The 27610-nt window shown below is 57.3% G+C and overlaps 1 protein-coding gene across 1 annotated transcript in view; it reads left to right on the forward strand.

The window, feature by feature from the left end:
* The window catches only part of LOC100681251 (heat shock factor protein 3-like), a 47403-nt gene extending 20471 nt beyond the window's left edge, over positions 1 to 26932 (forward strand). The window contains exons 4-13 of the mRNA XM_029067532.2: positions 1409 to 1533; positions 6544 to 6619; positions 6875 to 6936; positions 9644 to 9725; positions 10040 to 10170; positions 13579 to 13812; positions 20457 to 20562; positions 20911 to 20976; positions 25641 to 25707; positions 26431 to 26932. Coding sequence (XP_028923365.1) covers positions 1409 to 1533; positions 6544 to 6619; positions 6875 to 6936; positions 9644 to 9725; positions 10040 to 10170; positions 13579 to 13812; positions 20457 to 20562; positions 20911 to 20976; positions 25641 to 25707; positions 26431 to 26765 — 1284 coding nt within the window. The 3' untranslated portion in view covers positions 26766 to 26932. The remainder of the gene's footprint in view (positions 1 to 1408; positions 1534 to 6543; positions 6620 to 6874; positions 6937 to 9643; positions 9726 to 10039; positions 10171 to 13578; positions 13813 to 20456; positions 20563 to 20910; positions 20977 to 25640; positions 25708 to 26430) is intronic.
* Positions 26933 to 27610: the final 678 nt, after the last annotated feature.

Genomic DNA, 27610 nt, shown 5'->3' on the forward strand with positions numbered 1-27610 from the left:
CCCCGGTCCTGAGGATTCGGGGCTGAATCCCTGCTCAGAGACATCGACAAGTTCTCACTCACACTCTCTCCTCCCTGCCGGTCGTGTTCCTCGCTGGGGACCTGGAGCCCAAAGAGCTAGGAGGCGGGTAGTAGATGTGCGGTCTTTGCCCGTTGTGTTAATCATAATAATTGTGGTATTTGTTAAGCACTCACTGTGTGCCAGGTACTGCACGTAAGCGCTGGGGTGGATACGAGCAAATTGGATTGGACACGGTCCCTATCCCACGTCGGGCTTGCAGTCCCAATTCCCATTTTTCAGATGGGGTAACTGAGGCACAGAGAAGTGAAGTGATTTGCCCAGGGTCACAGCCAGCGGCAAGCAGAACCAAGGAGAGAACCCAGGTCTCCCGATCCCCAGAGCAGGGCTCGCTTTGTTTTTTTGTTTTTATGGGATTTGTTTAGTGCTTACTGTTGCCAGGCACCATACAAGCGCCTGGGTAAATACAAGCTAATCAGGTCGGACGCAGTCCTTTGTCCCACGTGGGGCTTACGGTCTTAGTCCCTATTTTACAGATGAGGTCATTGAGTCGCAGAGAAGTTTCGTGAATTAACTTGGAGAAGCAGCGTGGTCTAGGGACTAGAGCACGGGCCCGGGAATCAGAAGAACCCTGTTTCTCATCCGTGCTCCACCACGTCTCTACTGTGTGACCTGGGGCAAATCATATCACTTCTGCGCCTCAGTCAAGATGTAAAATGGGGATTAAGATTGCGAGTCCCAGGTGGGACAGAGACTGTGACGCACCCGATTTGCCGGTATCCATCCCACCACTTAGAACGGTGCCTGGCACCCAGAAAGTGCTTAATAAATGCCGTAGCTGTTATTAGTTACCCAATGTCACACAGCAGACAAATAATAAGAAGAAGAAGAATGGCGGTATTTGTTAAGCGCTTACTGTGTGCAAAGCACTGTTCTAAGCGCTGGAGGATACAAGGTGATCAGGTCGTCTCACGTGGGGCTCACAGTTTTAATCCCCATTTTACAGATGAGGTAACTGAGGCACAGAGAAGTGATGTGACTTGCCTACAGTCACAAAGCTGGCAAGCGGCGGAGCCAGGATTAGAACCCACGACCTCTGACTCCCAAGCCCGGGCTCTTTCCACTGAGCCACACTGCTTCATAGCAGAGCTGGGATCAGAACCCAGGTCTTTAGAGTGGGCCAACCCATAGCAGGGCTTCTGGTTACTGATCTCCTGTTCAAAAAGGCTAAAGTCATGGCTACAAACCCTTTACGTCCCGGACTCTGCCCCGGCTCTTCCTCAGGATCGTCGTTGTACTGTAACGGCGCCTCCGCCCAGCAGTAAAGTTGACGGCGATCGGGAGCGGGGAGAGGAGTTACTGAACCAGCTCCGCTTCTGCGCCTTTGTAGGTGTCCACAGTGAGAGCGGAGGATCTCAAAGTGTGCCCGGAAGCCTTGCAGAAAGTGCTGTCTGAGGTCCAGGGGATGCGAGAGCAGCAGAGCAGCATGGATGCCAAGCTAGCCAACATGAAGAGGTGAGTGGGTCCGTGGGCCGGGAAACTGACCTTCAGCCGGAGCGGACCTGGGACCACCCTGCAGCCCGGGGAGGTTAGGCCCCGGGACCCCCAGGAAGCTTAAAGACAGCGTCCCAGGCCACTGCGGCCAGGATCGTGGGACCGTAACACTCTGACACTAGAACCCTATTTATTTTGTTAATGAAATGTACATCGCCTTGATTCGATTTATTTGCTATTGTTTTAATGAGATGTTCATCCCCCTGATTCTATTTATTGCTATTGTTCTTGTCTGTCCGTCTCCCCCGATTAGACTGTAAGCCCGTCCAAGGGCAGGGACTGTCTCTGTCTGTTAGCGATTTGTACATTCCAAGCGCTTAGTACAGTGGTCTGCACATAGTAAGCGCTCAATAAATACTATTGATTGAATGAATGAAACTGCTGAGGGAGGAGGCTTGATTGTTGCTCACGGGACCTGGGCTTAAGGCAGCTGATCTTCACTGTCAGGGTAATTGCTCTGTCCCACCTTCACGACCTCGGCCAAATCCACCCTTTCCTCCCCGTCCATAATCATAATAATCGTATTTGTTAAGCGCTTCCTGTGTGCCAGGCACTGTTCGAAGCGCTGGGGTAGATACAGGATAATCAGGTTGTCCCACGTGGGGCTCACCGTCTTCATCCCCGTTTTACACATGAGGGAACTGAGGCCCAGAGAAGTGAAGTGACTTGCCCAGAGTCACACAGTTGACAAGCGGCGGAGGTGGGATTAGAACCCACGACCTCTGACTCCCAAGCCCGCGCTCTTGCCACTAAGCCACAGCTGCTTCTGTCCTGGTACCACGTTAATATAGTAACTCATCGTATCCCGCCTGGATGACTGCATCAGCCTCCTTGCTGACCTCCCAGCCTCCTCCCTTTCCCCACTCCAGTCCATACTTCACTCTGCTGTCGGGATCATTTTTCTACAAAAACCTTCTGGACGTGTCACCCCGCTCTTCAGAAAACCCCGCTGGTTGCCCATCCACCTCTGTATCCAACAAAAACTCCTCTCCGTTGGCTTTAGAGCACTCCATCACCGTGCCCCCTCCGACCTCATCTCGCCTCGCTTCTCTCCTTCTACAACCCAGCCCGCACACTTTGCTCCTCTAGTGCTAACCTTCGCACTGTGCCGCGATCTCGCCTCTCTTGCCGCTGAACCCTTGCCCATGAACCCTTGCCCATGTCCTGCCTCCGACCTGGAACGTTCTCCCACCTCTACTCTGTCAGGCAATTACTCTCCCCACCTTCAGAGCCTTACTGAAGGCCCGTCTCCTCCAAGAGACCTTCCCGGACCAAGCCCCACTCTTCCTCATCTCCCACTCCCTTCCGCGTCCCCCTGACGTGCTCCCTTTGCTCTTCCCTCCTCCCCGCCCCGAAACACTTATTTATTTATTTACATTGATGTCTGTCTCCCCCATTCTAGACTGTGAGCTTGCTGCGGGCAGGGAATGTTTACTGTTGTATTGTACTTCCCCAAGCGCTTAGTAGAGTGCCCTGCACGCAGTAAGCAGTAAGTAAATACGATCGAATGAATGAATGCTGACACACAGCCCATCCTGGAGAGGAAACACTTACTTTTTCTCTGCCTCATTTCCCCCTAAAATGGATTAAGAGCCGGCAGAGTGTTTAATGAGGGAAAGGGGTGATGTTACTTGCCTCATCTAGGAGCCTCGGTCAGGCAGAGGATCCAGAGGAGAGCGAAAAGACAGTTCTGATGTTGGCAGACAAGACAGATAAGTGACGGTTGTAGAATTGGGGTGGCTTAACCGGGGGCAGGGAAGGCTGTGGTTGGGAGGGGACCGGTTACGTTGGCTCTCTCCGGGCCCGTTGGAGGGCTACCTTGGCTCCTGTCAGGATGGGGTGGGCCCCGCCTGGGCAGACGGAGGGATTTCTCCTGTGGGCACTGCCTTCTGGGCCCGGAATTCCAGACCCTGATAGAGAGCTCCAGAAAGGTGTGTGCAAATGGGACCCTAAAAAGAAAACTACCTCTCCTGGCTCCCATGCAGCCGTTTTTCAGTTGTTACGTTGGCCATTTTTGCCTCTCTTTCCTCTCTCTCCCCTCCCCTTTTACCTCTGGCCTGCATGTAGACCAGGGAAAGCCTGCGTTTCCTTCCTGACCCTGATGAGGGACGTGGGGAATGTCGGGGGGACCGGGACGAGAGGGTAGGCAGAAGTAGCTTGGCCCAGTGGACAGAGCTCGGGTCTGGGAGTCAGAAGGCCCTGGGTTCTAATCCCAGCTCCACCACTTGTCTGCTGTGTGATCTTGGACAAGTCAGTTCACTTCTCTGTACCTCAACGATCTCACCTGTAAAATGGGACTTAAGACCGTGAGCCCCATGTGGGACATGGACCGTGTACACCCGGATCTACCCTAACGCTTAGAACAGTGCCTGGAACATAGTAAGCGCTAACGAATACCATAGAAAGGCAGACGGCAGGAGGCGAGGGATAATCAGAGGAGGGGACCGGGCCGGCGAGAGTGGGAATGAGGAGGGGAAGAGAGGAGAAGACGGGGGCAGAGGAGAGAGCGTGAGAGGTGGAAAGGGGAGGCGGCGTTCCAGGGTCTCCAGGGTGGAATCGGCCGGAAAGCACTGGTTCGTATAATCTGATCTGAGACAAGGGACTGCCCCTAGTCTCGTGTGTGAAGAGTTAATGTCGAGCATTCTCCGTCTCCAAGGTTGCAGAACCAGAAGTGGGCCTGAAACTGCACCAGGATGGGTGAGGCTAGAGAGCGGCGAAGAACTTCCCAAAAGACCAGATTTGTTAAACAGTGGAAAGGATTACCGAGGGAAGTGAAGAAATCTCCTTCCCTGTGAATCTAGGCCGGATTTCCCTTCTGTCTGCACTCATCTGGCCCTCGGCCACTGTGGGATCCTTCCAGCCCCAGGAATCTGGGAGGGCTCTTCTCGGAGAAGTGAATTTCCTGAGGGGGAACTGCGTGACTTGATCTATCCTATCTAGGAAAAGGGGATTCTCTGAGCCTGATGGTAGGCTGCCTCCTTGCAGGGGTCTGGGTAGGAGCCGAAGTCGGGGCCGGAAGTGAATTCCAATAGGTAATAATAATAATAATAGTCCTGGTATTTATTAAGAGTTTACTATGTGCCAGGGATTGTACTGAGTGCCGGGGTGGATACAAGCAAATCGGCCTGGACGCAGTCCCTCTCCCACATGGGGCTCACAGTCTTAGTCCCCATTAAGAGGTAACTGAGGCCCAGAAAAGTGAAGTGACTTGCCCAAGGCCACACACCAGACAAATGGCAGAGGGAGGAGTAGAACCCATGACCTTCTGACTCCCAGGCCTATGCTCCATCCACTGCACCGTGCTCCTCCCCCTTAGTCATGAGCTTCCTACACACCCGTATGCGGAGGAGAACCTAGTGTGGTCCCTAGGTGCCCGCCTCATATGGGCGATGATCCCGATGCCCCCCGTGGACTCGGCTCCGTGGGGATCTTGCCACGAGCCCCCTCCCCCTCCCTGGTGCTGGATTTAGCTAGCCTGCCTCGTCCTGAGGGGCCAGGAGTAGAGCCAAGATGGCGACTCACCTCCTGGGCCTCCGCCCATCTCCCCTCGTCTGGGAATCCATGAGGTTTCCCTCTTACCAGGTTGCAAGTGCAATGGGGCTGCTCTCGTGTCCTGCCCTGGGACCGCTTCCAAGCTGCCCCCTCCCGCCCCTATGCCCGCCGTTGCCATCAGCATGCCCCAAAGGGTGCCGAGAGCGAACCGGCTAAGCCGGGCGGCTGTGGGGTCGGCGCCCCGGGAAGGGGATGTGGGCCCAGGAGCAGCCACGAGCCCGGCCCGGGGGTGATAAGCTAAGCAGAGGAGGAGCAGGAAGAGCATGGCACTGCCATTTTTCTGGTTCTCTGCAGGGCTGGGTGCCTGCCTTGCTCCCCGCTTGGGCGCTTCAGGGGACCCCTCTCCAGATCCGCCACGCCGCAGACGGCCCTTTCTCTTGCCCCCCCTCAGGGGAGGGGCCCAGCCCAGGGCCTGCTGGGGTTGGATCCCCCGGCCCAGCGCGCATCACAGGTGCCGCTCGCTCTTGCCATCTCTAACCACAGCGGCACAAATGACCTTAACTCTTTGGGCCGCACAGACCCTGGGGCCTGGTGGTAGCCCCTGTCCTGCCTGGCGGCTGGAAGGCCCCCCACCCGTTGTGGGGCCCAGCCGGTAATTCCCCCGGCCCACCATGGGCCGTGTCGACTTCGGGGCCCGACCGGAAGGCCTCCCGGCCAGTCACACCCAGACCGTTGGCTGGAACACGCACTCCGCAGCCGCTTCCGTCAAGCCAAAGGTTTGGCAGCAGGCGGCCCCTCCCCTGGGAGTTTGGAGCAGGGAAGGGGCCTTTATCGATCAGACAGTCAGTGTACCAAGCGCTTGGGAGAGTACAGTACAACAGAGGCGGTAGACATGTTTCCTGCTTTAGCCGGATGAGACGCCCCGGAGTCCCCACTCCCTCCCGTCAGGGACCCCAAAACAGAAGTGGAGGAGGAGGAGCTCTGCATATTGGCTTCCTCTTTCTCCCTCCTCCTCTCTCTTTCCTTATTTTTCCCTTCTTTTCCCCCGCCTCTTTTCCTCCCTGCCCCACCCCCAGTCTGCCTCCCCTCCGAGATCACAATGAAAAGGGGGCACCCCCGGGAGCGGTGTTTGTTTGCCTTAATGGTCATGGCCGAATGAGTATCTCCACCCACTCCTCCCGCTTGCTGTCTGCAGGGTCCCCTGGCGTGTGGCCACCCAGGGGTCCCCATGAACGCTCTGTGCCTGTGAGGAAGCGAGCAGTGTCTTTACCTCTGAGCAACGGGAGACCTGGATCCTTCCAGCCCGAGGCGAAGCCAGAGTCCCGGTGGGCGGCTTTCAAGGCCGAACGGGGCAGGCAGTCTCCCCGGCTCGGCCTGGGCAAGGACGAGGAGCCAGCCGGGTGCCGGGGTCAGGGCCAGCGCCTGCGGGCCTCCCTCTTCCTCCTGCCCGTCTTCATTCTGGGACTCGTTTTGTTTCAGGGAAAATAAAGCACTGTGGAAAGAAGTGGCAAGCCTGAGGCAGAAACACAGCCAACAGCAGCAGCTGCTGTCTAAGGTACCGGTTGTCCTCCGGGAACTATTTTCCACCACTGTTTCTCCCACTTTCCGTCCTACCGGGGTTTCTCTGAAAGAGGCTGGAGCCAGCCGAGCCGACTGGGTGGGGGGGAATAAACCACCACGTCTCAGAAATCTGTGCCGACGGGAAATCTGTGCACCCGTCGGCTCCGGATCCTCACTTCTCAAGAGCCGGTCGGCTTCTTTTCTGGTCGAAGCGGTCCCCTGCTGAATAAAATCCACTTTTCTGTCCCAGATCCTCCAGTTCATCCTGAGTTTAATGAGAGGAAACTACATCGTGGGAGTGAAGAGGAACAGGTAAGACTTGCGGTTTCCAAGCCAAGCCAGGTATCCATCAATCGGTGGTATTTATTGAGCACTTACGGTGAGCACTGTGCCAGCCTTTTGGGAGAATACAATGAAATAGAATTGGAAGGTCAGATCCCTGCCCCCAAGGAGCTTACAGTCCAGTCAGGGAGTCTGGCATCAAGATAAATGCAGATGGGGGAAATGACAAGTGTGTAAAACTATGTACCAGGTACTGTAGGGTTGAGGGTGGGGTGAATAAGGGCCGAGGGGGTACAGATCTCTGTACGTAGGTGAAGCAGTGGAGAGGGCAAGTGGTATGGGGAAATGGGTTAGTCGGGGAAAGCTTCACAGAGGAGAAGTGATTTTAGGAGTAGCTAGAGCGGTGGTCGATCAGATGTGAAGTGGGAGTTCCAGGGCAGAGGCAGGGCGTGGGTGAGAGGTTGGCACCGTTTCAGACACGATTGGGAGTCACTGAGTAGTTTGGCACTGGGTTGTGACTTGGGTTGGATTCGGAGATCAGCAAGGGCAGGCAGGAGGTGGAGAGCCCATCGAGTGCCTTTAAGCCAGTGGTGAGGAGTGTCCGTTCGATGCGGAGGTGGTCGGGCAGCCCCTGGAGGAGGAGGAGGCGGTTCCGGACTGAGCGTTCTTTAGGAAAACGATTCGGGCAGCAGAGGGAAGTGGGGAGAGACAGGAGGCAGGGAGGGATGGGTATGGGCAGCCCAGAATTAGCCCGGGGTAAGAGCCGTGCTCGGCGATGGTGCCCTAGGTGAAGGAGTCCAAGGCTGTTCACTGAATCTGCAACTCACACAAGTCCCCTTGTACACCGGGGGACCCCTATTCTTCCCCAGTTGCATCTGGAGAAACTTGCCCTGTGGCCACGATTCCCCCCAGTACTGACCTGTGGCCCGCTGACAAGACAGTGTGGACCAAGCACTTGGGAGAGTGAAATATAACAGACGCATTCCCTGCCCACAGCGAGCTTACAGTCTAGAGGGGGAGACGGACGTGGATATAAATAAATAAAATTACAGACAAGGACGTAAGCGCCGTGGCGGTGAATAAAGGGAGCTGAAGAAAAGGAAAACGGCTTGGTCAGGGAAGGCCTCTCGGAGGAGATGCGCCTTCAATAAGGCTTTGAAGCGGGGGAGAGGAATTGTCAGATATGAGGAGGGAGGGCGTTCCAGGCCAGAGGCAGGATGTGAGGGAGAGCTCAGCGGTGAGGTAGATGAGATGGAGGTACGGTGAGTGGGTAGGCATTTGAGGAGTGAAGTGTCGGGGCTGGATTATAGTAGGACGGTAGCAAGGTGAGGTAGGAAGAGGCAAGGCGTTGGAGCGCTCTAAAGCCAGTAGTGAGGAGTTTCCGTTGGATGCGGAGGTGAATGGGCGACCGCTGGAAGTTCTTGAAGAGCGGGGAGGTGTGGCCTGAACATTTTTGCCGAAAAATGATCTGGGCAGCAGAGTGAAGTGTGGACCGGAGTGGGGAGAGACAGGAGGCGGGGAAGTCAGCAAGGAGGCCGATACAGCAATCGAGGCGGGGTAGGATAAGTGCTTGGATTAACGTGATAGAAGTTTGGATGGATGTTGTGAAGGTGGAGCCGACACAGGATTTAGTGATGGATCGAATATGTGGGTTGAATGAGAGAGGGGAGTCAAGGATGACGCCAAAGCCACGGGCGTGTGAGACAGGAAGGATATCGGGGCCGCGTACGGCGATGGGAAAGTCGGGGGAGGACAGAGTTTGGGTGGGAAGGTAAAATAAGGCAAGGGGCCACCACGACTCACGCCACCTCTCAGCTAGAGCCGTGTCCCCACCCCACCCCAGTCAGGCGTGGGCCAGGCAGGAGGCGGAAGAGCAGGGCTGACCCAGGAACGGGTTGCGGCGGCGGGGGCCTCGCACCGGGCCGGCCAGTTTCTTCCTCGGCTCGGGGGCTGGGCCGTCGCCTCACACAATCACCGTAGCCCCTTTGCCGGGCAGAGCCCGGTTCCCGGCGGGTCTCACCGTCCGACGCCCAGAGGGAATGAGCGAGATTCCGGTAGAGTACGTGGCCACGTAAAGAACAGAAAAGCCCCTCTCCCTTCCACGTCTCGGGAAGACCCACCAGGCTTTCACCCTGCCTGGGGTCCTGACTGGCCAGAAACCTTCCCAGGCCTCCAGCCCAGTCTAATCCCGGCCCCACACCTAAGCCGGAGGGCCACGGGGAAGGTCCCGGGGTTCCGGCCAGCTGGACATTTGGGCGCAGGAGGGCAGGGGTGCCTGCACCTCCAGTCTGTCCGTCTGGCGTGTGAAGGGTCTCCGGGGTACCCTACGGGCCTACTGGCTTGACTCCTCAGTCCAGGGGAAATTGGAGGCCGGGCCTCCGGATTCCTTTTCACCGGGTTGGAAACGAGACCGGGAGCGGGAATTAGAGCAGCGCGGATATGGAGGGTGAGGAACGCGTCCGTCGGGTAGTTCCCCAGCGGAGGAGGAAGCAGTCTGACCGGCTGCCCGGGCTCAGACGGTGCCGGGCGGACAGGCCTGCTCCCTGATCTTCGGCTAGGCGGTCCCTTTAGACTCTAAGCTCCTTGTGGGCAGGGAACGCCTAACGCTCTGCGCACAGTAAGTGTTCAACAAATAGGATCGACTGATTGACTAGCCGAGTGGGGCCGTCGGGAGTCCCGGCTGCCCGCTTCCTCCTCGCCCGTCGCCGACCCGGTCTTCAACGTGGTCTCGCTGCAGGTCGTTACCGGATGCTGCCGGTTCCCCGGCTTCCAAGTACAGCCGTCAGTACATCCGGATCCCAGTGGAGGGCGGCGAAGCGGTGAGCTCACGGAGGGGGTGGGGGGAGAGAGGGGCGACCCCGGCCGTCACCGAGATGAGCCGGGTGCTTCGGGGACAGCGGGGCGTGCGTGGGAGGGAGGGTGAGGTGGTAGCGAAGGCGGGGTCCGGTTCTCGGGGTACGTGTCTCCCCTTCGGCCGCCCCGCTCTTGAGGGGGAAATGCATCGAATCTGACGTGGGAAAGCCGGACTGTGAAACTGGACTCAGTCAGACCGCGAAACCGAAGTCCATCGAAACGTGAAACGGAACCCCGTCGCGTCACCGGCCCCGTTTCCTTCTTTTCCGGCCCTGCCCAGGTGGAGATGTTGGAACACGGCACTCCGAACGGCGGGGACAGAAGCGGCGTGATCATCCGCGAGGTCACCAACGCTGTGGACGGCATCCCCCAGGGACCCGCCGGTCCGGCCCAGCCAAGTGGGAGTAACGGGTAAGCGCGGGACCAACCCAGAAGCGTCTTGCTCTGGAGTTTGGGAGACGGTCCGAGGCTCCGGCCACCTCCCCCACCGGCTGGGTGGAAGCGGCCTGGCCTCGTGGAAGGAGCGCGGGACCGGGAGTCAGGGGACCTGGGTTCTGATCCCTCCGCCACTTACCTGCGTGTGTGACCTCGGGCAAGTCACGTCACTTCTGTATACCTCAGAGCCTCGACTGTAAAACGGGGACCGAGTACCTGGTCTCCCTCCTACCTAGACTGCGAGCCCCACCTGGGGCAGGGACTGTGTCCGACCTGATTAACTTGTGTTTACCCCAGTGCCTAGAACAGTGCTTGACACGTAGTAAACGCTTAGCAAAAACCATGCTCAACATCATCGTCAGATCAGTTGAACGGGAGGCCGCGAGGTAAGCCGTCACGGTGACCCGATTTCGGTGTACTCTCCCTCCCCGTGGGACAAATAATTCTTCGATAATACCCTCAGTCGGGGCCTCCTCATCAGCCTCTTCTCCAGAGGAATCCCTACATGAACCTCTGACGAAGTACGCGTTGGTTGCCGGCCACTGAGGAAGAACTTTCAGTCTCCCTGCAAAGCCCAAAGGACCGAAAACGTTAAAAACGGGCTTTGTGTCCGGGCCAGGGAGCAGGAGATAGGTGCCAGTGTTCCTCAGATTCTCGTCATAACATACTTCTCGGGCTTTTTTGCGACTGTCCCAATAAAAGAACGGTCTTTCCCTCACAGTACCATTAGGAGTCATTCATTCATTCATTCAGTAGTATTTATTGAGCGCTTACTATGTGCTGAGCACTGTACTAAGCGCTTAGAATGGACAATTGGGCAACAGATAGAGACCATCCCTGCCCAATGACGGGCTCACGGTCTAATCGGGGGAGACAGACGGACAAAACCGAGACAACGTAATCACGACAGATAGAATCAAGGGGAGAGTCGGGATCGGGAGAGCCGTGAATGGCCTCCGAGAGGGGGTTTGGGGGCTCCCTTTCCGGTGACCCACGGGGTCAGACAAATTCATGACCCCTCTCTCCTGCCGGGAGCTCCCTCCCCTTTCACATCTGACAGACCGCTGCTCTCCCCATCCTCATAGGACTGCTGTAGTCACATCTCCGGGAAGCCTTCCCTGCCTCATCTCCCTTCTCCCTCCCGATTTTCCTTTTCCTTCCATCACCTTTGCGCTCGCGTCTTAGCCGCAAGCACTTAGGTGCTCACTCAACCCCCTGCCCCACGGCACTTATATACAATCCATATACTCATTCGGTTCCCCTACCTGTAATTTAGCGTCGGTCTTCCTCTCTGGTTCGTCCGCTCCTTCGTGACAGGGATGAGGAATGCCTACTCTGTCGTAGTCTCTCCAGCGCTCAGAATAGTGCTCTGCACGCAGCAGGCGCTCAGTAGATACCACTGATTGATTGAAGACCGAGATGGGGGTGAGTCCCTGGTTGCCCACGCCTGCTTCTGTCTCCTCTGCGGGGCTCCCCTTGGGTGTCTCGAAACCAGAGGTGGAGGTGGGGCCCCAGGCCCGATCGCGGCTCTCTGCATCCCCCTCCTGCCGCCTTTCTCTCAGCTATGAGACATGCCAACAGAAGGTGCGGGGGACCTCACTGGTGAGGGGAAAGCTCCATTCCGAATGCCCGTTGTAATGCGGGCTGAGGGGCCTGTAGTCGGGGGTAGCCAAGCCCCCGAACTTGTCTGAGCTTCCGGAAGGCGTTTTCCATGAGGGTGTGCGCCCGAACACGTTAGCGAGAGCCCTCTCTTTCATCTGAAACATCCTGGGAAAAGTGGAACCTCGGATCAACGGGGAAAACCCAGCCTAGTTTGTTTGTCCATACTGTTAGTTAAGCGCTTACTGTGTGTCAGGCACCGTACTAAACACTGGGGTGGATAGAAACTAATCGGGTTGGAAACAGTCCCTGTCCCATCTGGGGCTCTCAGTATTAATCCCCCATTTTACAGATGAGGTAACTGAGATAAATTGCACTTGCCCAAGGTCACACAGCAGACAATTAGCATCTCTTCCTCCCCGGGACAGCTTCTCCCCTCCCCGCCCCCCCGAAACAAAAACGCCACCGTCGACCCCCCCACCCACTTCCTGTTTGGGAAGTGTGAACGTGACAGAGCCATGATCAGTGGGAGGGGGCCTCAGACCTACCTTTGTTTTCCCCTCCATCTTTGTCAGAACAGGGGCTTCAGGGACAGGACCCCCAAGCCGGGAGTTTCTTACACCAGGGGCCACCGCCCGCCCGCCTCCCTTAACCTGCTGCCCACAAGGGTAACGGTCAGCGGGATGGACGCGGAGACATAAGCCCTGTTTTAAGCGCATAGACCGGAATAAATGATTATTATTTCTATAAATTATTCACTTCTTATTAAAGTCTTCCTCCCGCACCAGACTGTAAGATTGCCTTGGTCAGGGAACATGTCGACCAGCTTGGTTGTACTGTATTCTCCCAAGCGCTTAGTGCAGTGCTACTGCACAGCGTAAGTGCTCGGTAGCCATCGATAATGGTCACGTCCGGGCTCTGTCGGCCGCTCCAGGGGAGGTTAAGTGACAGAGTCAGCTGGGGAGTTGACTCGGCGGGCCAGCCCTGTAGCGGCTAAGCGGTAGTGATGCTGCTGATGGAGCGCCCACTGGGTGCTAAGCACCGGAGAAGTACAGAACAAGTGCCGCATTCCCTGCCCAGGTTCTAAAGGGAGAGACAAGCATAAAGTGCAGATATGGAGTAGTTAAAATTTGAATCGTCGAAATAAATCATTTTGGGTAGAAGGCAGCACGTGAGTGCTAACAGTGTGGGGAATGAATCCGGGAGGGCTCGTCGGAGGAGGTGGGATCCGACTGTGGGGTGGGCTGTGGTCTGGTGGGTCTCATAAGGCAGGGAGGGAAAGGTCACCCAGAGCAAGGGGTTGGAGTGGGTGAGAGGTGGAGCAAGGTGCAACTAGAAGGTGGCCAGAGGGCGAAGGAAGGGAGAGAGCTGGGGAGGCGTGAATGAAGGGAGCCGATATGTCCGGTCGGGTGAGTTGTCGGGGAGCCTCGGAGCCGTGGGTCATGGGTTCCGATCCCGGCTCGGCCGCTCGTCAGCTGTGTGACGCCGGGCAAGTCGCCTCACCTCTCTCTGCCTCAGTTACCTCGCCTGTAAAATGGGGAATGAAACCGTAAGCCCCACACGGGACTGACTGTCCAGCCCGATTTGCTTCTGTCCACCCCGGCGCTCAGTGCGGTGCTCGGCACATAGCCCTGAAGAAAGAGCGCAATTATAATTATCGTGAGGGGCTCCTGTGAGATGGTGCGGGGAGCCGGTGGAGGGTTTTGACGGTTGAAGAGATGCGTGCCGGCTGCCGCTCCGAGATGCTCCACCGTGTACGTCGAGTTGACGTTGCCTCTCTCTCAGGAACAACCGTGCGGCTCCAGTGCAGACAGACGCCCCTGTAGGGCTGGATCTGGGAAGCCCGGGACTCCCACTTTGTGAAATCCCTGAGGATTCCTTCAAGGCCGGTGGGTCGGGAAGCGAAGCCCCGGAGCTGCATTGCACGCAAGCCAGCGACTCCGAAGACCCCGCCTCGGTCATCGACTCCATCTTGAGCGAGAACAGTTCTTCCGCTGCCAGTGAGGCTTTACTGGACAGGTATTCAATCTCCTCCTGCTCCTCGGGCTTCAGATCACCGTCTTTGATGCGGAGGCGAACGCTCAACCGCTGGAGTTTTTGAGGGGTGGGGAGGTGTGGACTCATCGTCTTCTTAGAGAAATGATCTGGGGAGTGGGGACAGCCGATATCGCTCCGCTTAAGCTGTATCCGCTTCGGCGGGATGGAAGGGCAGGGGTCTCGGGCCACCTGAGGCTTCCCCTTCCGTCCCACCCCGATCTGCGCTCCAGACTCGAGTCACGGGCGAGCTGGGAGGGGAGAGAGGATGGGAGGGTGGGGAGGGATCTACTGTCATTTTTTCTGACCCATTAAGGCTCAGCCACCCTATCAGGACTGGACTCGAATAGATGCTAACGTAATGGCATGTGAGCCCCTGGGAAGATGTACCCCACGATCCAGCCGCATCACCGAGGAGCACGTCGGTCAGTCAAGCCCTTTACGAAGCGCTTGGGAGAGTGCAACGGAGTTGGTAGACGCTGAGAAACAGCATGGTCTAGTGGATAGAGCAGGGGGCTGGGCGTCAGAAGGTCATGGGTTCTAATCCCTGCTCCGCCACTTCTCTGCTACACGGCCTTGGACTAGTCCCTTCACTTCTCTGTGTCTCAGTTACCTCGTCTGTAAAATGAGGATTGAGACCGTGAACCCCCGTGTGGGCCTGTGTCCAACCCGATTTATTTGTAGTCGCCTCAGTGCCTGGCACATAGTAATCGCTTAAGCAATGCCATTATTATTATTATCAGACACGTTCCCCGCCCCCAAGAAGTTTATGGCCTAGAGGAGGAGACTGTCATTAATATGAATAGATTGCAGATCTGTCCGTAAGTGCTGTGGGGCTGAGGGTGAGGCAGATATCAAATCCCAGAGGTCAAAGATCCGAGCACCAGGGCAGTGCAGAAGGGAGAGAGAGAGAGTCAGGGAAAGAGGGCTTAATCGGACAGGCCTCTCGGAGGAGATGTGACCTTAATAAAGCTTTGAAGATGGGGAGGTGGCCTGGGGGATAGGGAGGGGGAGGAGTTCCAGGCCAGAGGGAGGACATGATTCAGTCAGTCATATTTACCGAGCGCTTCCTGTGTGCAGAGCACTGTACCAAGCATCTGGAAAGTACGATTCGTATAATAATGCTGGTGTCTGTTAAGTGGTTACTGTATGAGGAGTGCTGTTCCAAGCGCTGGGGTAGATAGATGATAATCAGGTAGGACACGGGCCCAGTCCCACTCACAGTCGCTAAGTAGGAACTTTGATTTTACACAGACAAGTTAAGCGGCTTGCCCAAGAACACCCAGTAGGCGACTGCCAGAGCCAGGATCAGAACCCAGGTTCTCTGACTTGGAGGCCCGGGCTCTTTTCAGTGGACCACACCGCCTCTCCGGGAAAGGGCTCGGTGGCGTGAAAGATGAGATAGGGGCAAAGTGCTGGAGGAGCAGGTTCGCAGCCGGGAGGGGACGAGCGATCTTGAAAGCCGATGGTAAGATTCTCTTTGACGTGGAGGTGGATGCGCAACCGCCGGAGGCTTTTGAGGGAGATGCGGAGTGATGTTTTGTCAGAGAAACGATCTGAGGAGCAGAGTGAAGTATGGCCCGGAGTGAGGAGAGGCAGGAGGCAGGGAGGTCAACAAGGAGGCTGATGCGGTAATCAGGGCGGGCCAGGATGAGTGCTCGGATCAGCAAAGTAGCAAAGGGTGGATTTTAGCGGTCACGAAGGGAGAACCCACAGGATTCGGAGACAGATTGAGCCCGTGGGTTGAATGAGAGAGATGAGTCAGGGATTAAGGCCGTGGGTGTGAGTATTGTCCACAGTGATGTGGACGATAGGAGGAGGAACGGGGGTCGGGTGGGAAGACGTGGATACGTTTAGTCTGAGGCATCGGCAGGGACATCCGGGCAGAGGTGATTTGAAGGCAGGAGGAAATGTGAGACTGCAGAGAAGGTCAGGGCTGGGGTGGTTCATTTGGGAATCTAAAGTGAGAAAATGGTAGCTGAAGCCATAATAATAATAACTGTAGCATTTGTTAGGTGCTTACTCTGTGTTAAGCCCCGTACTGCGCGCTGGAGTAAATACAAGATAATCCGGTCCCACCAGGAGCTCACAGTCTAAGTGGGAGGGAGGACTGGTATTGAATCATCCCTTTGCAGATGAGGGAGCTGAGGCCCAGAGAAATTAAGTGACTTGCCCGAGGTGACCCAGCAGGGTTTTGGCGGAGCTGGGTTTAGAACTCTTGTCTTCTAACTCCCAGGTTGGTCCTCTTCTCACCAGGCCACACTGCTTCACGGGGGAGCCGTGGGAGCGAATGAGTTCTCCGAGTTCATGGATGTAGATGGAGTATAAAAGAGGACCCCCGAACTGAGCCCCGAGAGACTCCCGCAGTTAGAGGGTGGGAGGCGGAGAGGAGCCCGTGAGAGAGACTGAGAACGAACGGCCAGAGAGAGAGCAACAGGAGAGGATGGTGTCATTCAAGCGAAGATTGGATGATTCGTCAAGGAGAAGGGGGTGATCTGTAGGGTAGAAGGCAGCTGAGAGATGGAGGATCAGAGTGGCAGTCGGATTCGGGAAGGAGAAGGTCACGGGTGACCTAAGAGAGGGCAGTTTCCATGGAGGAAAGGAGGAGGAAACCACATAGGTGGGGATGAAGGAGACAATCGGTATAAAGCGGAGACAGCACTGTGGATGTATGGCGGGGGACGTCTGGAAAGGTGCGCCTGCGTCCATTTGGGAATTGGGCCCTGAGCCGCAAATGCTCGCTGTTCCATTCTTGATGTGGTCCCGGCTGCCCTGGGTGCCCCCCTCCACCCAAGGGTTGATGGTCAGGAGCGGTGAGCCCCCAGCTCCCGTCTGCAATCCTGGGGTGCTGCTGCCAAGCGGACCCTTTTTGTCAGGAGGCGCGGCCACCGGGGTAGGCGGTTCAGATTTGGACTTCCTCTGGCTGCAGGGACGGGACGCCCCCCCGTCCTACCTCCAGCCCCCTGGAGTCGCCAAGTGGCGCTGGGGCTTCTGGAGAGATGCCAGAGTGACCCCGAGCCACCCCATCAATCAGTCGATCAGTCAGGGGTGTTTATTGACCACTTACTGTGTGCTGAGCGCTGTGCTCAGCTCTTGGGCCAGTGCAATACCGTAGAGTTGGTAGGCGCAGTATCTGCCCTCGTGGAGTCACTTGGTTTCTTTTCCTCAGCTACCTCAGCTGTAAAGGGGGGATTAAAGCTGTGAGCCCAAGGTGGGATGCGGACTGTGTCCGACCCGATCATCTTGTTTCTCCTCCAGTGTTTAGGACCGTGCCCGGCACATACAGTAGGCGCCTAACAAATACCGTTTAAAAAGATCGGGGGGTGGGTGGGGGAGTTTAGGATCTAGCAGGGATTGTAAATTAGAGTAGGTGAAGCAACAGAGTATAAGGATATGGACATAAGCGCTGATATATTGTACTCTCCCAAGAGCCCGGTACAGTGCTCTGCACATAGTAAGAGCTCAGGAAATACAACGGATCGATCGATTGCTATGGGGCGGCGGCGGGGAGTGAGTAAGGGCGTAGGGGGCCGGGACGCAAGTGCGGAGGTGATGCAGCAGGGAGGGAGAATAGGGTGGGGAGAGGAGAAGTCAGTCAAGGAAGGCTTTCTGGAGAAAGGCCGGAGCCGTTTTCCGTTTTGAGCCATCCCCAATTCAGTCTCCCCGAACGTAAACTCCTGGTGGGCAGGGAACGTGTCTGCCAACCCCGCGGCGTAGCCCAAGCGCTTAGCCCAGGACTCTGCACGCCGTGAGCGCTCGCTGAATGCCATCGATGCCCCGCCCCGGTTCCACCTCCAAGGGAGGAGGTAGTGGGTCCCTTGCACTCCTTCAGTTCGTTCGGTTGCATTTACCGAGCGCTTACTGTGTGCAGAGTGTAGCGATAAAACAGACCCATTCCCTGCCCGCGGTGAGCTTAGAGTCTGGGGGGGGAGACAGACGTTATGAATAAATAAATTGCAGTATGCTCCGCCCCCCTTCTTGACTGCCTTCTGGTTTCCCAAGGGCCAACTGCGGGGGCTCGAAGGTTACCTAGGATTCTAGACCTATCTTCCCCTCTGCTGCTCCATCTGTCCGTATCCCACAGGGCCCTCTACACTTCCCCTGTGGAAAGAGGAAGACAGGTGGTGGGGCATAGAACTTGGCTCTGAAATCAGCTCCCAAAAGGGATGTTGATGTTACTAAAAACTGTACCAAAGATATTTTTTTTTTCCCGTTTCCTGAAACTAGGGGTTGTGGGTGTGGGTGTGTGTGTCAGCGAAAAGCTTTGCAAGTTGGACACGGGTCAGCAGATCAGTCCCCCCGGGGAGGCCGGAAAGGCCGCTTGAATTGCTCCCTCCTCCTCTCTCTCCGGCAGCCGGTGCAGAATTGCACTTTTCACGGCTAGCGCTCCTCCCCGCCATTGCTCTGCACTCCCTTTCTCCGTCAGAAGACCGGGATGGAGCTAGGTCAGACTCGTCAGAATAAGCGGCGGGTCCTCCGAGGCGGGAGCTCGTGGCAGCCAGAGGCAGGGAGACTGTAAACTCGTCGCGGGCGGGGATTATGTCCGTTATATTATTACACTGTACTGTCCCAAGCGCTTAGTACAGTGCCCTGCACTCAGAAAGGGCTCAATAAATAGGATTGATTGATGGGTCGAGCGCACGGTTGGGCCCTCACAGCCAGTGCCTGGCAAATATTCGTTCATTCAATAGTATTTATTGAGCGCTTACTCTGTGCAGAGCACCGTACTAAGCGCTTGGATTGTACAATTCGGCCACAGACAGAGACAATCCCCGCCCAGTGACGGGCTGACAGTCTAATCGGGGGAGACAGACGGACAAAAACAAGACAACATAATCACGATAAATAGAATCAAGGGGATGGACACCTCATTAACAAAATAAGTAAGCGCTCAACAGGTACCCTAATCATCATTATTCGCCAGCCCGTCACTAGAAGCCTCTACGGTGGAAACCAGCAAGGCGGTCAGGTTTCGAACTCTTCTCTTCCGAGATGCCTCCAGTGAGGGGCAGCCGTGAGCATCAAGCCGTGGGTTTCTGTTGGTCTGACAGTAAAGATGTCGTTATTAGACTGGAAGGTCCCTGTGGGCTGCCAACTCTTATATCTTACTCTCCCAAGCGTCTAGTACAAGGCCGTGCACACAGTAAGCATTCAGTAAATACGATTGATACTGTCTATGGAGCGCGCGCCTCCTACATGCCGCGCGCTCTACTGAGGTAATCAGGCTGGACCCAGTCCCTGACCCTCATCGGACTCACCATCTAAGTGAGAGGGAGAACGGTGTTGAATCCCCATTTTACAGCGGAGGAAACTGAGACCCAGAGAAAAGACTTGTCCAAGGCCACCCAGCAGACAAGTGGCGGAGCTGGGATTAGAACCCAGGCCCCGTGGCTCCCAGGCCCGGGATCTTTCCGCTCCTTCCCTGTTCGCCCGCCGTCCCCTGAGGATCCGGCCGGTTTCTGGGCGATTCTTCGCCGGGTCAGCAAAGCCCAGGGGCTCCTTGGCTCCCGCCCTTCAGGCCTCGATTGTTTCCCGCCGGCCGCGACCCTGGCTCGGGCGGGGCGGGCCGCCAACCCCGGGTGCATCGGGGCTCCTCGTCACGTCCGTCCTAGAGAACTCCATTTCGTCGGTTGCCGGACTGCAGCGGTCCTGGGGGTTGAAGAGGAGCGTGTCTCTGATGGGACCTTGGCTTTCTAAGCCGGAAAGGTTGCAGCAAGAGCCAGGGGCGAGCTCCCCACAGATGGGGGAGTGACGGGGTTCACAGGGCACCCGAACTGCCGGCCCGCGGCGGGATTCTCGCAGGGAGGCCGAGGTAGGCCGGTCCCGCCGTCCCCCTTTTGTTTTGGCCCTCGTGGTCAGGGGGCCCCTAATAGTAATTACAATCACTGTGATAGTCGTAAGCGCGGAGTAGGTGCCAAACGTTTAATCGGGTTGGACACAGTCCCCGTCCCTCGTAGGCTAAGTAGGAGGGAAAACCGGTATTGAATCTCCGATCTATAGATGAGGAAGCTGTAAGCGACTCAACTGAGGTTACATAGAAAGCAAGGGGCAGAGCTGGGACTAAACATCCGACTCCCGGGTCCGTGCACTTTCCCCTTTCCGGGGGTTCTGGCTAGGGCTGCCTGAGCTCCCACCAACAAACACGTTCTTCCAGCTCCTGAACAGTGCCAGAGAGATATCTTTAGCCGAAAAATGCCCCATCGCTGGGGATCTGTGTCCCAGAGAAGCGGCAGGGCCTAGTGGAAAGAGCACAGGCCTGGAAGTCGAGAGACCTGAGTTCTGACCCCGGCTCTTCCGTTCACCCGCAAATCGCTCGTCTTCTCTGAGCATAGGTTTACCCACCTGGAAAATGGGGACGAAATACCAGTACTTCCTCCGTCTCTGTGAGCCCTGTGTGGGACGGGGACTGGGTCCGGTCGAACCTTCCCTAGCGCCTGGCACATAGGAGGCGCCGAAAAGATACCGCGATTAGGGTCGAACCGGGTCGAGAAGGCTTATTGTGTGATGTGGAATTTCCCCCAACCGTTGGCTGTCGGCTTGTCCGGTTGTCCTTCCCCCTCCGGGCCCGCGTTCCCCCGACCTGCTCTCCACGGTGTCGGTTGAGCGGTTCCCGATCTATCTCTCCGAAGGGACGAGATGCAGGATTTTCTGAACTGCATCGAAGCCAACCTCGAGGAGCTGCAGTCGATGCTGTCGGGGAAGAAACTGAATTACGGTTCCGAGGGTGTCGGTGAGGTAAGCGACTCGGTTCCTCTTCGGGGTGAGTCACCAGCCCCATCCCAGTGAACGGAGAAAGACCGAGATGGGTGTCCCGGCCCGAGGTTAAGCGGAGCAGCTTTTGAATTGAGAAGTGGACCTTCCCGGAGATGAGGAGTGAGGGGCGGGTTCTTTAACTGCTCCGGAGATAACAAGTTGGGATCTCCTGACAGCCGAAGCTCACGGGGAATACCGGTCCGGCTGTGGGAACGATCCGGAGCCGTGGTTCTTGCCAGGCTCGCCGGCAACCCTCATCAGCCAGAGCCCCCCGGAAGCGTGGGACACATAACTACTTGTTTTTGTCTCACCGGCCCTTTCATTCCCTAGGCTCTCAGTCCCGACTGTCCCGTTCTGCGGAGGAATGAGACCGAAACGTCACCCAGAACCACAGAGGTGAGAGCGCAAGCCTTTGGATGGCATTTGTACGCGTGGTCCGTGAGCGTGACCGTCTGTGGAGAAAGGGGGCCTTGATCTCTCCTGAGGCCCCGTGGTTGACTGGGGCATCCATCTCACTCGCTCTCCCATCCCTTCGCCGATCTCGTACCGCTGACCCACAGCCCTGGATCACCTCCACGATCCTCTCCCTTTACTCCTGCGCACGAGCTTTAGAGTGCTGCCGATGAAAATCTAGGTATCAGGCCAACCTCGTCCACCTCAAGTTCTTCCTTACCCTGCCCTCTCCTCTGCCGGCAGTCTTATTTCTCCATCCTTACTGACTCCCATACCCGTCGCCTGTCCCATTTGTTTCGGATTTTTAACTCCCTCCTCAGACCCGTCCCCCGTCCCCCCGTCCCCCAGCCTTCGCCATCTCTTGCCCCAGTGACGTGTCCATGTACTTTATCGAGTAAATTGAAACCATCAGGCGTGACCTCCCTAAAATCTCCCCTGCTCCCCTCCAGTCCCTTCCTCCTCCTGCCCCTTCTTCAGTTCCTTCCCGTCTTTCCCAACGGTTTCTCAGAAAAAGATAGCCTGCTGCCTCTCAAAAATCCACCCCCTCCACCTGCACCTCCGACCCCATTCTTTCGCACCATTTCAAAGCTCCGGCCCCCTCCCTTCTTCCACCCCGACCGCCACCTTGAACTGTTCACTCTCCAGTGTCTTTTTCCCCCGCTGCTTTCAAACAAGGTCATGTCTTTCATATTCTAAAAACAAACCTCCCTTCACTCCGCGGCCCCATCTCCCTCTACCATTCCTCTCCGAACTCCTTTAGTAAGCTCGCTGGCTCCACTTCCTCTCCTCCGATTCTCTCCTTAACCCCCTCCAGTCTAGCTGCTCCCTCCATCACTCCACAGAAACCGCCCCCTCAAAGATCACCAAGGGTCTCCTCCTCGCCATATCCGGTGGCCTCTCAGTTGCCTTGGACGTGGTCGACCACCCCCTTCTCCTGGAAACATTGCGCAGCCTCGGCTTCCCTTGACACTGTCCTCCCCTGGTTCTCCTCCCGTCTCTCCGGCCACTCAATCTCTGTCCCTTTCGTGTGCTTCTCCTCAGCCTTCTACCTCCTAACTGTGGCTCAATTCTGGATCCCCTTCTATTCTGCATCTACACCAGTTCCCATGGAGAACTCATTCATTCCCGTGGCTTCATCTACTGTCTCTGTGCGGATGATTTCCAGATCTCCATCTCCAGCCCTGATCTAACGCCTTTTCTTGCCGCCTTCCATTTCCTCCTGCCTTTAGGACATCTCCACTCGAATGTGCTGTCAACACCTCATACTCAACATGTCCAAAACAGTACTCCTTATTTTCCCATCACTGTAGACGGCACCACCATCCTGCCCGTCTCTCACAAGCCTGTATCTTCGATGTCCTCAACTCATCTCTCTCATTCAAGCCAGGCATTCAGTCCGTTACCACATCCCGTCGGTTCAACCTCCGTAACGTCGCGAAAACCTGCCCTTTCCTCTCCATCCAAATTGCTCGCACGTATCCTCTTCCGTCTTGATGACTGCATCAGCCTCCTTGCCGAATTCACTGCCGTCTGTCACTCCCCACTCCAGTCCGTACTTCCCTCTGCCGCCCAGATCATTTGTCTACAAAAACGTTCGGTCCGTGTATCCCCGCTCCTCGAGAACCTCCGGTGGTTGCCCGCACACCTCCACCTCAAACAGAAAACTCCTCACCATTGGCTTTAAAACACTCAACCAACTTGGCCTCTCCTACGGCCACCGTGCTGCTCTTCTACTGGAACCCAGCCCACGCACTCTGCTCCTCTAATGCCGACTAACCCGCTGTACCTCGATCTCATCTATCTCGTGGCCGACGTCTCGCCCTCAGCCTTCCTCTGGCCTGGATCGCTGTCCCGCAGATGATCACTCTCCCCTCCTCGGAGTCCCATCTCTTCCGAGAGACCCTCACCGACTAAGCCCTCATTTCCATTTTTCCCCCACTCCTGTGTCGACCTTTCACGTGGATTTGCACCCTTTATTCATCCCGCCCTCAGCTCCACCGCACTTGTGCACATATCGATAATGTAATTACATCAGTGTCCGTCTCCTTCTCTAGGCTGAGTGCTCCGCACACAGTAAGCGCTCAGTAAATACCATTGATCGATCCAGGTGACCTCACTGGCTAGACTCAGTCATAGGGCACAGGGAAGGGTTGAAGGTTGGGCTTGCCCAGTGGGGAACGGGCCACCCCTCTTCACAGCGAACTGGCCACCGGGCAATGCCGTGATCCGCACGCCATCCACGGAAACCGTTGCTGCCCGGGGCCAGGCTGTCTCCTGAACTTGTGAAACTTGTGAACCTCGTGGGAGGAATCCTTTCTTGCCAAAGTGGGTTGAAAAGTAGCCGGCATCCGCTCCGGGGGAGTGGACGCTAAGGGGGATGACATGGCTATATCACAGGCAGTCACTCTCCCCACCCTCGGAGCTTTATTGAAGACACGTCCCCGACTAAGCCCTCATTTCCTCTTCTCCCGCTCCCTTCTGTGTCTCCCAGCCCCCCAGCACTCATGTCCGTGTCCCTAATTTATCTATTTATACTAATGTCTGTCTCCTAGACTCTAAGCTCGTTGTAGGTAGGGATTGTGTCTGTTATGTTGTTGCGCTGCACCCTCCCAAGCGTTTAGTACGGTGCCTCGCGCACGGTAAGGGCTCGATAAATAGGACTGATTGAGACATCACAGTCATGGTAACTGTGGTATTTGTTAAACGCCTGTGGGCCAAGGAGTGTGCTCAGTGACGGGATAGAGCTAATATCATCAGAACAGACGCAGTCAAAGAGGGAGGGAGCGTAGGTAATTCATCCACAGTTTACGGAGGAGGAGACCGAGGCCCAGAGAAATAAATTAACTTGCTCGAGGTCACCCGGCATTTCCTGATTGCGAGCTCGGGCTCTTTCCATTGGGCCACGTGGCTTCGTGGTGGCTCTGTCGTCTTCGCTTCTCTTCTCCCTCGTCCCCTCCCTCACCCGCCCCAGAGCATGCGGAGCCAACGGCCAGTGGCAGCTTGGTTGAAGCGGGAGGGCTTTTTCTAAGAGCGAGGGTCGGCCTTAGAGGGCCCGGAGGGTGGGTCCCAGGGAGGAGGTGTGTTGGGAATCGGGTAGTTGGAAGGCAGGGTCCATCCTCGGCCAAGGCCTGGAGAAATCCGCCGCTAATTAAGACGCTGTATTGGATGGGTCGGAGTCCCCCCCCCCCCCCCCCGCCCCCGTGGCTGGCGTCAGCGAAGGTGCCCCTTGGCTTTTCTGGCGTGCCCGAGGCCGCGATTTCCTGGAGGAGCGGGAAGGGGAATTAGTGTCTTGGCCTGAAACCTGACCGCGGGGCCACAGGCCCCAGCACCTGGGGAGCGACCGGCCTCGTCCCGGGTGGCTCTCTGAGGTGGGCCCGGCCCAGCCGGAAGCCGGTCCCGACGGTCAGGGTGCCAGAAATGGCGGTGAAGAAAGCGACGGGTCGGCAAGCGTGCGCCGAGCCGCTCTGGAGCTCTGAAAATCCTCAGGGCCTGGCTGCCGCTCGGCTTCCTCCTGGGCACAGCCGCCCTCTGTGTGCGAGACAGCCCGTCTCACGTGGAGGCGCCCCCGGGCCCCATCTGCTCCCCCAGACCGCGGCGGAACGGCCCTGACGAGGGTATCTCCGCCTGGGCCTCCCAAAGGGGACTGGCCTGAGGGGGTGCCTTCCCCTCCCCCTTCCTCTTGCTGAGTAAACCGGGAAATATCGCTGGCACAGATCTCATATGGATCTGACTCTGACCATCTAGGAATCCTACAAGCTCCAAGTCTCCGGAAGCCCCTGAGCTTGGTTTTCTCAAAGGATAGGAAAGCGGCAACCCTAAAGGGATTCAAGCGGGATTAAAGGTTCTCCTGCCCCGCTACCATTTTCGTTCATTCAGCCGTACTTATTGAGCGCTTACCGTGTGCAAAGCACTGTACTAAGTGCCTGGGAGAGTGCAGCGTAACAATAAACACAAACATTCCCTGCCCACGTTTCCGAGCTAACGTTTCCAGAAATGATCAACACTGACCTCAGAGTGTTAACCTTTGGCACTAGAACTGATCGGAGAAGCAGCGGGGCCTGGAGGGAAAGAGTTGGGTGTCAGGAGACCTGGGTTCTAATCTCGGCTCTACCTCTTAGGTGCTGGGTGACCTAAGGCGCCTTCACCTCTCCGTGCCTCAGTGTCTCTGTCTGTAGAACGGGAATTCACTACCTGTTCTTTCTCACCCATAGACTCTGTGCTCCATGTGGGACGGGGACTGTGTCTGATCTGGTTGTTTCTACCCCGGCGCTGCGTCCAACCCGATTTGCTCGTGTCCACCCCGGTGCTTAGCACAGTGCCTGGCGCTCAGTAAGCGCCTAACGAACACCGCAGTTTTTAGTATTCACAACGCAGTGCTTGACACGCAGGAAGCCCTTAGCAAACATCCCTATTACTACTGTGAGCCCGTCGTCGGGCAGGGACCGTCTCTATCCGTTGCTGAATTGCACTTCCCAAGCGCTTAGTACAGTGCTCCGCACACAGTAAGCGCTCGATAAATGCGATTGAATGGCTGAATGACTACTACTAGCATCGTTATCACTGTTGTCGTCTATTTACGGCTGTCCCCTTGCCTCTTCCCCCTGCAGGGTCTGGCCTCAATAAAAAACGTTGAAGAAGGAGGCATGAGTGAGTTGGGAGCAGCAGAAAACAAAGGTGGGTGTCTGCCGTTTTTGACATTTTTGAGAAAGAACCGGGAGAGTCCCAGGGCTCCCGAGCGAAGGAAGGAGGACGGTGGCGACGGGGACCACCGGAGGGGTTTCAGCCTCGCTCCGGGCGGGCGGTCCCCGTGAGGGTCCGGGCGGGCGGTCGGAGCTTTCACGAGGCAGGCGGCCGGCGGAGGCCGTGCCGTTCATTCATTCAGTAGTATTTATTGAGCGCTTACTACGTGCAGAGCACTGTACTAAGCGCTTGGAATGGACAATTCGGGAACAGACGGAGACAATCCCTGCCCATCGACGGGCTTACAGTCTCATCGGGGGTGACAGACGGACAGAAAACAAGGCAACTTAATCCCGATAAGTTAACTGATAAGTCATAAGATAACTTAATCGAGATAAGCTGCCGTTCCCCAGCCTGGGCGGCCTCAAGATCCCGGCTAGATCCCACCAGGGAGCCGGGGACCCGAACCGAACCGAGGAACGGGGGTGGGAGGATATAGGGTGGGCGGTCCCTTCCAGGACAGTGGCACTGCCCACGGATTTTCCAGGCAGAGCCCTTGGTCTTCCCGTAAACCACCAGAGGGTCAAAGGGCCCGGGAGCGGAGCCAGACCGGAGCCGAGCCGCCAGATTAGCCCCGAGGCCTCTCTGCCCCTTTCTCCCCTCTCCCGGCGCCGCTCCCGGCCCTGACTAACAGCGCCCGGCACTTGCTTCCCACAGACATGCAGCTGGTACAGTACATCGGCAACCCGCTGCTTTCCCTGTTCGAAGAGCTGCCCGCCGGCGAAAGCGGAGAGGACCCTCAGGACACCAAAGACTTTCTCTTCCCCGAGCCGGAGAGCAAGAGGGCCCCGCCGCCTGCCGGGGGTGACCCCGACCCTCTGTCCTTAGGGTCGCTGGCCCCCCAGGAGGAGTGCGTGAGTCCCCTCGGGCCCTACGAGCTGCCCCCGCTGTCGGACGACTCCGGCGGAGAATACAAACTGTTCCCCCTGTTGCTGCTCAGCCCGGTGGCCAGCTTCATCGAGGAAGCCTCCGAAATTGAACACACCACGTGAGGCCGGGGTCCACCCTCCCCTCCTCCTCCCCCACAGCCTCCCCGCCGGACGCAGGCCGGGACCCGGAAGCCGGCCGGGGATTCTCTCCCCCGACCTCTCGGGCTCCGGAGCCTGCAGGGGCTCGGCCCGCGCCCCCCACCCTCGCTCCCTCCTCCTCCCCCCCCCACCCCCCCGGCCCCCGGGTCGAATAGGGCTAGAAGCCGACCCGGCTCCTTGGCGAGAAAGGCGCCCGTCGCGAGGGAGCGAGAATAAAGTCCCCACCGAAGCCCCCCCCCACCCCCCCCCCCCCCCCCCTTCCCCGAGATCCTTCTCACTGTCCTCGACTCGGGGAGAGAGCTCTCTGAGAAGCGGCAGAGCTTGGCACTTTCCCGCGTCTGCGGGGGCCAGCGGGGCCCCCGGGGTCCCCCGGCCAGGCGGATCGCCTCCTCGGCGGGACGCGGAGGGCCGGAGCGGGACTCCCTCCGGCGGTCGCGGGGAGCCGTGTTCACGTATCGCCGGAGCGCTTTTTTCTACTCAGACTTGCCTCTAGTTTTGTTACTGAAGATATTCTTTTCCTATGGAAAATGGACTTTTTAATAAGCCGGGGGGTGACCCTTCCATCCTGTCGGTCGGCCGCCCCGTCACCCCGGAGCGGCAGGGGGCTACGGGCGGCCCACCCGGGGCCGGCTCTCGGGCCCCGCCCCACGGCCTGCGTCTGCAGGGACTCTCCCGGGCCGGTTTGGGGAAGCCCACGGCGTGTCGCCCGAAGGACGACGAGTTCGTGGTGGTACATCAGCGAGTGGAATGGGCGGGTTCCTGTGGCCCGACAGCCCGCGGGTCGGTATCGACAGCCCCCGGGAAGCGCT

Source organism: Ornithorhynchus anatinus, chromosome 6, assembly GCF_004115215.2.
Source record: "Ornithorhynchus anatinus isolate Pmale09 chromosome 6, mOrnAna1.pri.v4, whole genome shotgun sequence".
Lineage (NCBI taxonomy): Eukaryota > Metazoa > Chordata > Mammalia > Monotremata > Ornithorhynchidae > Ornithorhynchus > Ornithorhynchus anatinus.